The sequence below is a fragment of the Geotrypetes seraphini genome, chromosome 19, assembly GCF_902459505.1.
Source record: "Geotrypetes seraphini chromosome 19, aGeoSer1.1, whole genome shotgun sequence".
NCBI classification, from domain to species: Eukaryota; Metazoa; Chordata; class Amphibia; order Gymnophiona; family Dermophiidae; genus Geotrypetes; species Geotrypetes seraphini.
This window is the reverse complement of record NC_047102.1, coordinates 10,493,306-10,508,196: the sequence shown is the minus strand read 5'-3', so window position 1 is coordinate 10,508,196 and position 14,891 is coordinate 10,493,306. Positions and strand designations below refer to the sequence as shown.

The window sequence follows — 14,891 nt, the reverse complement described above, 5'->3', positions numbered from 1 at the left end:
AAAGAATCTTTTGAAATGTTTCTTTCAGAAAAGTGGGCTAGTTTTCTGCCTTGATGTATTGTTAAAAAACACTCCCAGATAACCTCGATTAATCTTAACATGCTAATGTAATTTCGAAAGATTTTTTTTTTGTATTTCACTGTCTGTATGCAGTCTCTTCCTCTGTAAACCACTCTGAACTGTTTGTGGTATTGCGATACATAAAAATAAAGTTATTATTAGAGAGTAGTTCTTAAAAAGCATTTCCATGCATGAAACAAAGATAATGTTATAATTTTGCTCAAAGTAGGTGCATGTAAAAACGAGAAGAACAGCACCATGTACCGATTTGGCCGATGGGTGATGAAGGCGACAATAGTAGGGTCTCTCGTACGAAGAGAGACTGAACAAATTGCAGCTCTATACTCTCGAGGAGCTTAGGGAGAGGGGAGACATGATTGAGACATTTAAGTACATCACGGGACGAGTCGAGGTGGAAGATGTTATCTTTCTTCTCAAAGGACCCTCGAACACAAGAGGACATCCGCTCAAACTCAGGGGAGGGAAGTTTCGTGGAGACGTCAGGAAGTACTTCTTCACGGAACGAGTGATAGAGCATTGGAACAAGCTTCCAGTACAGGTGATCGAGGCCCGCAGTATCGCAGACTTTAAGAATAAATGGGATACCTATGTGGGATCACTGCGAGAGTCATACCAATGAATAGGGTCTCTAGGATATAGACTTAATAGAGCAGGTCAGTAGAGTTAAGGGGGCCAGTAGACTTAAAAGGGGGTCACTTGTATGGGCAGACTTGATGGGCTTTAGCACTTATCTGCCGTCATCTTTCTATGTTTCTACTCTGGACCCGCGATAAGCAGAGGCATTCCCTTGGGCAGGGTTGGGACTAGGTTGAATATTTCTAGATTTTTAAAAGCTTGCAAGTAAATTTTCTCAAACATAAATAGCAAATGTAAGTGTGCACTTGTAATTTTGGGGGGGTACTTTTCCCTTTGAAACCTGGTCTGAGTTTTGCTCACACTTTCTGCGCGGGTGGGCTGCTACAGACTTATCCTTGTAATAGTTAACCCACTCAAGCTGTCGGAATGTAATAATGTTGAACAAACGCTAGGAAGTTCTCTTTTACCCAGAGGGTGGTGGACACGTGGAACGCGCTTCCGGAGGCCGTGATAGGACAAAGCACGTTACAGGGCTTCAAAGAAGGTTTGGATAGGTTCCTAGACAATAAGGGGATCGAGGGGTACAGATAGGAGTTGAGGTAGGTTCTAGGAATAGTCAGGTACCACAGCACAGGTGATAGACCTGGAGGGCCACCGTGGGAGTGGACCGCTGGGCGGGATGGACCTCTGGTCTGACCCGGCGGAGGCAAATTCTTATGTTCTTATGAAGAAATGTTAATTTCACGATCTGAAATGGTGCTTGTTCATGATGGATTGTATAACTTTCCGTCTTCTCTTGGCCCCCTGAAAACAGTCCAGATCGGTCACAAGGTGGCCCAGTCCGCTGGCTAAAATTGTCTTTTCTGGAATGACTGCCTGACCTCCCTCATCTCACCTGCCCCATCCTACCAATCCTTCAGAAAATCCCTCAAATCTTACCTCTTTGATAAATTTTTCTAACCCCTTCCCTTCCGGCCAAGCTCCCCAAACTTTAGCAGCATTGCGAACCGCTCTGAACCGCCTTGTCCCCGACATTGTGATAATTGATTCCCTGTATCTTCGCTGCATATTGTGATAATTGATTCTCTGTATCTGTATCTTCGCTGTATATGTACAGTCTCTTGCATTGTGAACCGCTCTGAACTATTTTGTGGTATTTGCGGTGTACAAAAAATAAAGTTATTATTATTATTATTATTAATTCTACACTTGAATTTCTAAGTTAGGCAATTTCACTTATTAATTGACCTGTTCATACCAAAAAAATCTACTGATTTGTGGGAAATCAGGCAAACAAACCTTTAATTTACTTGGGGAACAGGGAGAAATATGAAGAATGGAAAGTTTCTACTGATTTTTTTTCTGTCATACTCATGCAGTCTTTCTAGTGTTGGCTCTAAAATTTCATGAACGTGCAGCTCAACACTTCCACCATTCTAGTTGGGCTATATATAAATTATTTATTTTAGAAATCATGTTTCAACTTTGTTCACTTATTGTGGTCCTCTTGATCTAGCACAAAATTATTTGGGACTTTGATTTTCCGAGATCTTTTTCGCTTTCATGGTCACGTGGTGCAATCAAGACAGCCAAGATTGTCTGATAATACCCAGATTTTCAGATTACGGCCACAGAAGTTCTGTTTTTGAGGGAGTGGTGGGCTTTTGCCCATCTAAATTCTCGGTTCAATTTTGTAAGACTGTGTTCTTTTACAGTAGAAGAATGAATCGGCAAATGGATTGCCATTGAAATTTAGTCATTTTGTTAAATGGATTTCTGTCTTTATTCAGATTCATTTCATATGAGCAACTGCATTCACCCAAGTTTCAGCCGAATCTAGATTTCTCACTGGCGTGCCTGATGCATTTCTTTTCCAGTGCCATGTGCTCACATTCACTGACTTGAAAGCTTCTTGGGAATCCTTTTTATGCTCTTCATTGTTTGTTTCTCAGTGCTTAAAATCTATTCGTGAGGGAGTGGAGGCGGTTACCACTAGGTGGGCATGTTAGACATACTCAGAAAAGTCTTCACCAGACTTTTCTGGGCTCTAGGGAGCAGATCTGAACTGGCACCACTAAGCAATGTCACCTCTTGAAGCCAGGAATCCCCTCCTTCTGTTCCTTAGGATCTTGGGCAAGTCGCTTAATTCTCCATTGCCTTAGATCAGGGGTGTCAAAGTCGGTCCTTGAGGGCTGCAATCCAGTCAGGTTTTCAGGATTTCCCCAATGAATATGCATGAGATCTATTTGCATGCACTGCTTTCATTGTATGCTAATAGATCTCATGCATAATCATTGGGGAAATCCTGAAAACCTGACTGGATTGTGGCCCTCGAGGACCGACTTTGACACCTGTGCCTTAGATGGTAAAACCCTTCAAGGAAAGGAAAATACCCAAGTCTAATTCACCATGAGCTACTGTTGAAAAAGCAGGAGCTAAATCTAAATCTTTCCCCTTCCTCTGATGGCTTCCTTCTTTAGAAATAGTGGATGCAACACTTCTGAAAGGACAGATGAGACTTGAACAATGAAGCAATTAATTCCATAGTGACATTATCTTCTGTTTGCAGATTAACGTCCTAGTGGCATGTTATGCTTTTTAGGTTGTTCTTACAGAATTAATCTGTATTTGGTGATATGGCATGGTTGGGTAGGACACATTCCTGAAATGACCGAGGTTGGAAAAACTTGACTGCTTAGTAAGATTGTACAGTGTAGTGGGATTTTCTAAGTGTAAATCTCCTTCAAGTGGTTGCTATCGATGTAGAATTAGTATGTTTTGGTTGCATTTTATTTGGGAGGGGGTGAGAAGATTCGTACAACTATTCACGGGTTACTTACATGAGGCATTTGTTTACCTATAATTGCTGTTTAAAACATTTGAATGTATACAGTGTCAGGTCATACCAGCCCCTGGCTGTCCAGTTCTGCTTGGGAAATTGGAAGTACTATTTATTTGTACCTTGTGTCGAAGAGAAAAAATTAAAAACAATGGGGTTTCAGTGGACGGAGAGGCTCCTGATCACTTAAACTATGCTGAGTGGGCCAGTCACCGATATGTAGACTTGGGGGTGGGTCAGTAGAGTGGGAAGACCTGATGGGCTATGGCCCTTATCTGCCGTCATCTTCTATGTTTCTATGCAGCAGCACTGTCTGGTTATTTCTGAGGTGGAGCCCGCACTTAAACAGAGAGCAGCGATAATTCAATTTTCTATCCGGTTAAGTAGGTGCTTAAAGTTAGGACAACAAAAAGGTCCTCCTAACTTTATGCTAACCAGGCCTCAGACAATACCAGATGAGACCTGGCATTGAATATCTGGCCTTAAAAGCTGCTGACCTTGTTTTGTAAGCTCTCTTCATTGTAATCCGCCACTGCAGCTCTTCTGTAAACTCCCCATGTTTGTATGGGCTCTTATGTAATTGTAAATCACCTTGAACCTTTATAGGCATAGAGCGATCCACAAATCCTAGATTAGATTATCGGGCCCACTGTAAATATCTCCCTTTCCAACCAGCTCTTAACAACCCTCCCCCCCCCCCCAAGATATCTTTCAGCAATTGACTGTGGCTTTTCCTTTCATTCCTCGGTCCTTTGGCAATGGGATTATCTGGACAGGACAGTATGAAATAGCTCCCGTTTCATTCCCATCCCGTTGGCTTTCCACATCAATCTTCTCTTCCAAGCAGTTTGGCCTACAAACCAATTTCCTTAGCTTGGCATTGTATTCAAGATAAAGGTTTTTAAGTTTTCCCAAATTAACATTTCGCTTCAGTGACTGGGTTTTGTTTTTTTTTTTAATTCTTTGCAGTGATTTCAGTTTTTAATGGAGTATTTGGCTAGTTTTCTTTATTTTATTGGTAAAAGAACAAACCGAGTTTTGTTTGAGTCGATAACTTATCCTGCTGCGCTGCAGTGCCTGTGTTTACATTTGACTTCAGGTGCCCACTTTATGTCAGAATTATGTCTTTGGAGTCCTCTTTTCAATTTCCTTTCTTCCAGTAATGTGAAATACAACCATGGTGCTTTCCAGTTGTGGGCAAGCTATAACTAGGAAGGTTAAAAGGTTTTCATCAGCACTTTCCAGAGAGCAGGAAAGGTGCAAAGATCCATTTTATATGAAGTTTGAACGCTCGGATCTGTACCCCCATCTTAAACTGCATCTCTTCTCATGTGCTCTAAATTTTACCAGGGGGATTAGGGGGCAATGGCGAGAGCCCACCTGGATTGTTTCCAAATAGGTTTTGAAATTCTGAAGCTATAGAGAAGCTCTGGATTCCTAGAACTGGTTGATCAGCAGCAAAGATTTCACGCATAATCTTAGTCATGAAGCTGGCATGGCCACTCGGTGACCGAAACCCGGCCTCTCTAGTACAAACTGTGAGGGCATTTCACATCCTTGTAATAAAGACCAGATCAACCTTGTGGCGTTTCTCAGATGGCACTATGAGGCCTATTTTGAAATGAGCCAGGGAGGTTGCAGGAAATCTGTTTAAAGGGAAGCTCCCCTCTTTGAAATTAGGGGAAACTTTTCACTCTTAATTCTTCCCACTAGCCTCCTTGGGAGAAGCGATTTTTCAACTGTGCATTTTGCGGCTAAACAGGCATTCACCTGTATGAAAATATTTGAAAACTACTCCATAGTGCAAGAAAAGCTTGACATGATTAGCTGTGAGTAGAATGTGATATCAGTTCAGCCCATCCCCTTTTAAGTATTTGTGTGTGGGTTAATTCCTATTTTTTTTTTTTTTTTATAGTTAATAAATGATTTGATATTGTAAAAGGATGCTTATTCTAGCTCTCAAGCTATTTCAGTAGTTCGTTTACCAAAGGTTGGCAGTGCATCCCAAAATCTTATATACTTGGGCTCCCTTTCATATAAGAGAGCGTCATGACGCTGTCTGGCCTTTTCTCTTTTCTTCCGTTCTCACACACAGACCTGCTTGAATCCATAGGCCTCTTCTCTCATTTCTCTTTCTGTGTGGGGTGGGGGGGTTTCTGCTGTTCTTCACTAAGGGCTTCTTTTACAAAGCCGCACTGGCGGTTTTAACGCACGCACCGGATTAGTGTGCGCTAGCCGGAAATCTACTGCCTGCTCCAAAGGAGGCGGTAGTGGCTAGCGCATGAGGCACTTTAGCACGGGCTTTTCAACCTAACCCTGTAAACCGTGCCGAGCTCTACGCTTGTGGAGATGGCGCGGTATACAAACCTAAAGTTTAGTTTAGTTAGGCCTTAGTGCGGCTTTAAAAAGAGCTCTAAAGCTTTAAAGCAGTGCTACGGTTCCATAACTTTTTTTTTTTTCCCAATTGATTTCCATTCTCATATAAGAGAATCTCTTTGAGAACTTTTGAATATACGCAATAAAAAGATAGCAGATTTGAGAGGCCTAAGCAGGCCGGAGAATGGGTGAGGAAAAGGGAGAGCGGATCCGTCCGACACAGCGATGACACCAACAGTTTAGAATCAAAGTGCGGGTTCTCGTCGTCCCAAATGGAGCCACAGTGCGAGGTCTCTTATCTAGAGCTGTCGTTGCAATAGCTGGCAAAATCCGCAGTGGTGATGAACAATCACAGAAAGATAAATATAGTCATAAAACAGTTTGTATCCAAAAGGATTGATGAGACCGGACCCGACACGGTCCATGTAAGAAACACGCCTTCCTCAGGGGTCCTAAATGGTATCGTATGGAAGAAACCTGATGGATAAGAACGCTGTTGTCCTGCATTGCGTCGGAGCTTTCACAGTTTGTTCAGCTGTTTATCGCCGATTCCAGTTGTTATCCATCAGGTTTCTTGGTATCTTGTTACATCACCACTGCAGTTTTTGCCTTTGTCTTTCGACTCGATTTTTTTTTTTTTTTTAATTCTTTATTCATTTTATATTTTACATCAAGTGCACAGAAAATATCAACAATTAAAATAATAGATCACTTGAAAATCCACAAAATCTTCTTTAAATATGATTTATCCCCATCCCCCCACCATATTAATATCAGATAATATATATAACATAATATAATAAATTCCATCCTTCCCTTCATATCAAATAATGAAAATCATTTTTGATTTTTTCGACTCGATATTTTACTGCAGTTCTGTTGGATCCTTTGTTTGTTGGTTGCAATAACTGGATCATAGATGGGGGCATGTAGGGAGAGAGCCCCCCAGCAACCGTAGATGAACTCCAATTGCGTTTCTGATTTAAGCTTCCTCTATCATCGGTATCTTTTGAATAGGGTTCAGGCAGGCTTTACTGTATTAGAAGTTCAGGTTGCAAGGCTAAAGCAGAAAGAAATAGCGAAGTAACCTAAGAAAAGAAAAAAGGGATACAGGAATTGAGGAAGCCTATTGTGCATGTGTTCAGTAATACAGACAATTCAAAGAAATCCTGTTCAAAGCAGAATTATTAAGATATGGAGTTTAGAGAGAAATTTCAATATTGTCGTCTGATCCAGTGCGATTTTGTTCTTCACTTTCACAGAAATGGAACACTGTGAGCAACCCCCTCTTCCTTCCACTGATCCCACCTCAGTCCCAAGGATTTACTGCCATTGTTTTGACTTATGATCGGGTGGAGAGTCTCTTCCGAGTCATCACTGAAGTGTCCAAGGTACCCAGTCTCTCTAAGCTCTTGGTGGTTTGGAATAACCAGAACAAAAGTCCACCAGAAGGTAAGAAAAGGATAAATGTTTAATTTGGTATGATGTTGGGTTACAAAAAACTCAACAATTATAATATCTCAGTTACTTGAGCATCATGGTTATTAAAATTCTGCTCCGGTTGGAACCACTATCTAAAAAAAAGGATTTTAATAGTACTTTGGAACTCTAATGTCATAGATCAGCCTACAGAAAGAAGGGATTTTATTTCACAAAAAAAACCCAAACCAAATCGAATAGGAAGAAGCATAAACTCTTCCCCTTTTGAACCATAGTGCTGTGCCTGACGGAAAGGCGAACCATATCCCTGAGATGGCCAGTGGGCAATTAGAAACAAGATGGCAAGTTAAAAATAAAAAACAAACCATGCCCGTCTTAGAAGCCCTCACTTACCTGGATATTATACAGTGCTATAATGGTGTGGTGATGGCTTCTAATAATCAAAAAAATCTCTGCATCCAGCTAGTTAAAGTTATCAACATGGGCTACCATTAAGATGGTTATTTTACCACTAACTCATGCAGGGTCCCATTTATGCAGCGAGACCTAGTTACTAATCACGGGTGCAATATAACAGCCCATGTTTAATGAAAGAAAAAAGGAAATGTCTCTAGAAATTGAAATCACTGCTGTATGAAATCACTATTTGCGCCGTGCTTCTCGTTAATTTGATGTTTTAAATTTTAAAAAATGATTGTGGGAGTGAACCTTCCCTCCCCCCAAGAAAAAAACAAACCCTTGGGTTCAAAATTTCAAGCAGATATTGGTGCGCTCCTATTGTATCAGGCCCTTCGCTTCTTTCTTGCTAGCTCGCTCCATTACCGATCGGGAAGTCTCAAAGCTTCTGCTGTTTATAGCCTATTAAAGTCAGGAAGTTTCTGAAGGATGAAGGTATGGGAATGAGTTTGAAGTCTGCAGTGCAAAAACATAGCTGTCAGCGATAAGGTTTAGTTTTATTGCCTAGTGCTGGTCGCTCAGGTTTTATGGCCATTTTTTTTTTAACATTTTGGGTACAGGGTTAACCAATTAGAGCATTAAGGGCAAGATTTACTAGCCGGTGCTATGCAAGGATTTCATGGGCAGATGTTTTTGTGAAGTCAAATTGAAGCTGATCTTGTCTTTGGGAGTCAGCAAGGGGATGAATTACAGTAACATATTGTTACTTGGTCATAATGAAATTTAAATAGTCCTTAAACTTCCAGTATGCCTCATGGTTGGCTTTACTCCTTTTAGCATTGTTTCTTAGGCTGACTTTCTTCTTCCTTGTATTATTTTTCTGGCTATAATGTTCCTCTTTCATGATATTCACTTGCTGGTTCCTCGTTCTTTGCATCTATTGTGATGTCTATATAAGGTTCTGATTATGAAGAGAACAGGAATTCCTGAATTTGATTACGCTCAGGATAACTAGTTAGGAGACACTCTCAATTGTCTCAAGAGTGAAATAAAAAATGAGAGAGAGACAGAATGTGCAAAGGAAAATAGAAAAGCCACAAATGGAAGCAAAACCACAGGTCCAAATATAGATCATTTATTAATGGCTGAACCAATACTGTTGTGTTTTGGCACAGTGACTATTAGATAAATTGATAGTATATAACAATCAATAAAAGGAATAATTAAGTAGACAAACATTAAAAAATGTGGACTTATATAAACATTAGTTTAAAACAAGGAACTAAGAAAATTAAAAAGTAATTTGTGTCAAAGAAACATGATGGCAGATAAAGGCCAAATGGTCCATCTGCAGCATCCACTATCTCCTCCTCTCCCTATTGGCTAAGGCTCTTAACATTTGCATCTCCTCTTCCTATAGGCTAAGGCTCTTTACACCTGCATTGTGATGTCATAGAGCTGCCCATCCGCAGGAACCATTATCTCTTCCTCTCTCTCAGAGATCCTACGTCTTCTTGAATTCAGACACAGTCTCTGTCTCCACCACCTCTACTGGGAGACTGTTCCACACATCTACCACCCTTTCTGTTAAAAAAAAAAGTATTTCCTTAGATTACTCCTAAACCCATCACTTCTTAACTTCATCCTATACCCTCTCATTGCAAAACTTCCTTACAAATGAAAGAGACTCGACTCGACTCATGCGCATTTATGCACATAGGTATTTAAACGTCTCTGTCATATCTGCTCGCTCCCCTTCAGTCGATGGATGTCCATTATGCACATTTTCTTGATTCCAAAGAGGCCTTTTTTTGTTGCAAAGTCTTCGTTCTATTAGACATTACTTAGGCTTACTATCACTACACACGCCTTTATCATCTCTCGATTAGACTACTGTAATACTTTGTATGCAGGCCTTCCCAAGTTTAAATTACGTCGCCTTCAAACCCTACAAAATTCTACAATCCGAATGCTTTTTAAGACAAAACATTTTGATGTTGCTTATCCTTTTATTTATCAAACATTGGTTACCCATGTAATATCACATCAGATTTAAAATTCTTCATCTTACTCATAAAACATTACATTCAGGTAGTCCAGCCTACCTGTCTTTAATTATCCCATATACCCCTTCCTGATCTCTCTATCTCATCATCTAATTCTACCCTGTTCTATTTTCGCACATTATGAATCCACCCAAAATTCTGCTTTCTTTTTCTTGGCCCCAAGTCCTGGAATGACTTGCCCTCTGTCATTAGATTTAAAATGAAGCTGAAATCTTACTACTTTCATTTAGCTTTTTAACATCAGTTCTGACTAGGTGTCACTCCTGTATGTATTCATTGTTGCTTCACTAACCCCTTCTTCCCTTCTCTGTATCTTTATCTCTAGATCAGGGGTGTCAAAGTCCCTCCTCGAGGGCCGCAATCCAGTCGGGTTTTCAGGATTTCCCCAATGAATATGCATGAGATCTATTTGCGCGCACTGCTTTCATTGTATGCTAATAGATCTCATGCATATTCATTGGGGAAATCCTGAAAACCCAACTGGATTGCGGCCCTCGAGGAGGGACTTTGACATCCCTGCTCTAGATGTATGGATGTACTCTGTCCTGTTTTAATTGGAGTTCCTTTCCTGTGATTTTTTTTTTGTTCAATTGTATATTGTACACCGCTTTGACCTTCCATATGATAAATAAACATAAACAGTTTTTTGTTATACCACTTTATATAATATCGGTATCAAAATCAACTTTAAAATGCTCCCCTTCCTTTAACTCTACCATCCTTTCATGTAGAAAAACAAAGTGTGTTTCTGGAATATATTTTGAATCCATTTCTGAAACTACCACCTCCTCTTCCTCTCCCCCCCCCCCTCAAATTGTGTGTTTTGGTGCCATTTTGCTGAGAGAAAGCCAGTAATATACTTGATGATGAAGCAAAAAAGAAAAGCTGGCAGTGAAAACATGAACATTTCAGAAAGCAGCAAGCTTGGAGCGTGCACTGAAATCAGATACCTGCAAAAAGATGACTTGTTATCCCATGGGCTTTACAGAATGCAGCCTGCTTTTCCATAAATGTAATTACTTTGCCAAATATAAGTGTGGGGGTTGGGTAGTGGAATGCCAAACAATTTTTAGAAAGATTCTTATGTCCTGGTACTACCTGTGTTTTCAGGCTGAAGAATTAGTTTATTCTTTCTTTAAAAATTATTTTAATTGCATTCCGGTATTAAAAGCTCCCAAGTGGTTCCCAAACCTGTTCTGGGGGGACTGGATGGGTTTTCAGGATATCTACAATGAACAAGAACCATCTCGCATGCATATTGCCTGAGCATATCCTGAAAACCAGGCTGATTGGGGGTCCTTGAAGACAAGTTTGAGAACTAGGTTAGATGGTTCCTCCGTGTCTAGCAAAGGGGTTAGTTTTGTCATACAGCAGTTTGGTTCTAGTGAAGCTGGAGAGGGAAGGAGCATGGACTTCCCCTCTCCCACCAGCACATTGCTGAATGATGCTTATGAAACCACATTGTTGAAAATACCTTAGCCAGAACAACAATTAGAGCACGTCGTGATGCTGGTCACTTGAAAGCTTGACTGCAAAAGCATATTTCATCAGTAGCAAAAAGTATTAGTTTTGCAAATACTTTAAATATCAAGAAATTATCTCATCGGCAACAGAAGACAGGGACGACCCTCTCCCTCCCTAAATTTTAAACATTTGTGGATTTCTCTCATGTTTTAAATATTTGTGGATTGATCTCATGTTTGCTTAGTTTGGAGACAAAGTACTGTAAGTCGGATGAATCTGAGAAGAGCCAGGAAATTTTTCTCTGCTCTTGCAGTGGATTTTGAGTCTATGGGGACAGTACGGACACTGGGAGGGAGACCAACTCCCATGGTCAGCACTGACCGCTGATAATTAATGCTGGGCCATTTTCTGGCGACTGCCGTTGAATAACTAGTCTAAATTTGACTAGCTCAGACTTAGCCGACCAAGTCAATTTTAAGCATTGGTCAGCTAAGTTATAGCGGTCAAAGATAGACCTGCTTTTTGTGCGGTCCGAATTGGTCGCTAAATTTAGCCAGTCAGCGCTTAAAATTGGCAACTATTGTGCAATGTAGCTGGCCAAGTTTAAGCCACTAGCCACAAATTTCAGCGGAGATAGCTGACTGGCTTCCATTGAATATTAGCGGTTAGCTGATCAAATGCTGTTTAACTTGCCAGGAGCCATTCCTGGCCAGTTAAATAGTGCTGAATATTGAGTGGTCTGGGTCTTAAGTTATTTATCTGGACTTCTAGAGAAATGAAAGAAAATTAGTGTTCTTGGAATCTATCCTGCAGAATCCCTGTGGCCAAAGATTAGGGTGCCTCTAAAAGTGGTGAGGACGGCAGAGAACAAGCTGAGCAACCGCTTCTTCCCTTATGATGAGATTGAAACGGAGGCTGTGCTGGCCATCGATGATGACATCATCATGCTGACCTCTGATGAACTGCAGTTTGGTTATGAGGTAAGCTAAAGGAGCTTAGAGTTTTCAGATGGTGAAATTGCTTACCTGTAACAGAGGTTCTCTGTAGACAGCAGGGGAACGCACCCACACTTTATGGTGACATCTCTAGACTGATCCTATATGTTGATGTCTACGAAGAACCCATGTTACAGGTAAACAACTTCACTTTCTCTGGAGACAAGCAGAGGATATACACACTTTATGCTGAGTTCCTAGCTAAAATGTAAGTAAAGGGTGATGGATAGATTCATGGATCAAAGAGATTACATAGGATGGATTGTCCAAAATGAATGTTCTATGCTGTGTTCTAGTCTAAACAGTAAAGCTTAGTGAAAGTATGAATCGAGGACCAGGTATCAGCTTTGCAGATGTCTTGAAAAGGTACTCCACGATAGTTATCCACTGAGAAGGCCATTGCGTGTAATCTGTGTGCACCAATTCTGTCAGGTTATCCCAGGACAAGCAGGCAGCATATTCTCACATGTGGGTGACATCATCCACGGAGCCCCGATAAGGACACGTCAAAAGTGCATCGCCACTTTATAAGATTTTTAGAAAGTTCACGATAGCCGTTCAGTTGTAATGAATCTCCTCCAGAAAATCACACGTTCATCTGTCTTGAACATCCTACTCTGCTGGCAGTTTATAAAAACAATAAAAGATACAATTGTCCCTATAAAACCCGATTATTTTCCTGGGTTTCCGTTGATGAAAGAAATGTTTGTTCAGGAGTAATGCAATCATTGCCGTTCAAGTCTTAAGACCCGACTCCCAAATCTTCTTCTTTTAATTCCTGTCCCGAAACTTTCTGCAGGTAGTAGTAGTAGTACTAATGATAATGAAGGTTTATATTACTAATAAAGGGGTTTTTTTTTAAGCCCATGATGGTTTGTCTGGAGCTTGTTTGAGCTGTAATGCTGTGCCTGGTACATGTCCCGGGCCACCTGAGGCTTTTTTCCTTCCTTACCGGTAATTGTTCAATGTATACATTTTAATAAATATACAGGAGTGTTTTCAGTTTAGTGGTTCAGCTAAATATCAACATATCAGTAAAGAAACTCAAGATGAAAAGAGGTTATCAATCAAAAACACACCTACTGCTTATCATTACTTATAGCACCTCAAAATTAACTATGAAATACTTACAGAAAAGAGATGATTTTTTCCCTGGGGACCTTCAGTGTCCTCAGACTTGAATATTATTGGAAACCTATGGGAGGTCTGAGCTAGAAGAGGGGGGGTGAAATTCCAAAAGTAAAAATAGAAAGGCTGATAGCTGGCTGCAGGAAAAACGTGAAAGCAGTTATTTCTGCTAAAAAGAAAACCAAAAAAAAAAAAACGGATTAGTAGTCGTGCTTTAAGAATTGTATAAAGGTGTTAGATTTATCTCTGTACAATATAGACGTTGTCAACTTCTGTTCTGTTAGGGATTCGTCAAAACATACGGCCTCTTCCCGAAGCCCATGGAGATTTAAAGGGCTTCAGGGCTGTTGCCGTGCTGGCTTTGTGAAAGAGGCCGATAGTTTGACCAGCTTAATCCTTTGCACACAGCTGAATTGGCAGGACTGGACACCCTTGATTGTGTTACATAGAAATGACTGAAGTTCTGAGAGTGAAACAGAACGAAAGAGAGATTTTGCTAGAAGTATCTGGTACTTCGTCCCTTATATCAACCTTTCGTTAGCAAAAACAGAAGACAATGAGGGCTTAAAACCCTCATGGGTTGATGTGTTTTAGTATCCTGATGAGGAGGTGCCGTGGTTGCACAATTTACCAACGAAAAACTGCCGTGAAAATTATTGCAGAATGGGGAATGTCTGAATGGAAAACCTAAAACGCAGTAGGAAGGTATAGCAGGCGGACAGGAAATGTACAGTTGCTGATGGGGGGGGGGAGGGGGATGCCGGCAACACTTGAGAATAAATTGCAGCCTTGTTAAGAAAAAAGCACACAAACGTTTGCCTTCCTTTCACAAAGTCCATTCCTCACTTAACGGGAAAGCAGGATTCCATTTCAAAGAAAAACAAGAACAGAGCTTGAGGAATCCTAAACATAGTTTGTTTGGGCAATCCAGAGCAAACATGCAGCATCCGCTTTCGGATTCAATCAGTGAGCAAATTGGTCCGATTTTAGCAGATTGGCCCAACAGGATGTTCGGTAGAGGCAAGACAGGTTGGGCTCTGGTATCACGTCATTGCCAGAGGCGTTACATGGCTTGCACCAAGGTCAGATCGCAAGAATTGAGGTCACGGAGAAACCAGTATCAAAGTCAGTTTTAGAAACTGGAGTTTGAGCAAAAAAATTTTTGAAAGCCTTTTTTTCTTTTAATTATTGAATCAGTTGTAGAGTTCCAGGAATCGGCCAGCAGCCGGAGCCTAATGAAATTGTTGATCTGTTCATTGTGCTTCCATGTTCTAAATTGGATTTTTATAACCTAATGGTGAAGATAATCAGGCCGTCTTACTGCCTTGAAATTTGCATCTGTTTTCTATGCTCTGGATATTTCTGGGATTGTGTTGTGATAATATGGCATAAGTTTGGAATCTACTGAACGGAACATACATGTCTATGTATTACGTAGTACTAAGGATTTGATGCTTACTTTATAAAAATTAAAAAAGTGAAATCTGCTAGGGAAGATAGGCCTATATTTCCAGGATAGCTAATCTCGAT

At 40.6% G+C, this 14,891-nt stretch overlaps 1 protein-coding gene across 1 annotated transcript in view; it reads left to right on the top strand.

The window, feature by feature from the left end:
- EXT2 (exostosin glycosyltransferase 2) overlaps nucleotides 1–14,891 on the top strand; it is a 62,993-nt gene that overhangs the window by 33,120 nt on the left and 14,982 nt on the right. Inside the window, exons 10-11 of the mRNA XM_033928573.1 lie at nucleotides 7,135–7,324; nucleotides 12,052–12,218. Coding sequence (XP_033784464.1) covers nucleotides 7,135–7,324; nucleotides 12,052–12,218 — 357 coding nt within the window. The remainder of the gene's footprint in view (nucleotides 1–7,134; nucleotides 7,325–12,051; nucleotides 12,219–14,891) is intronic.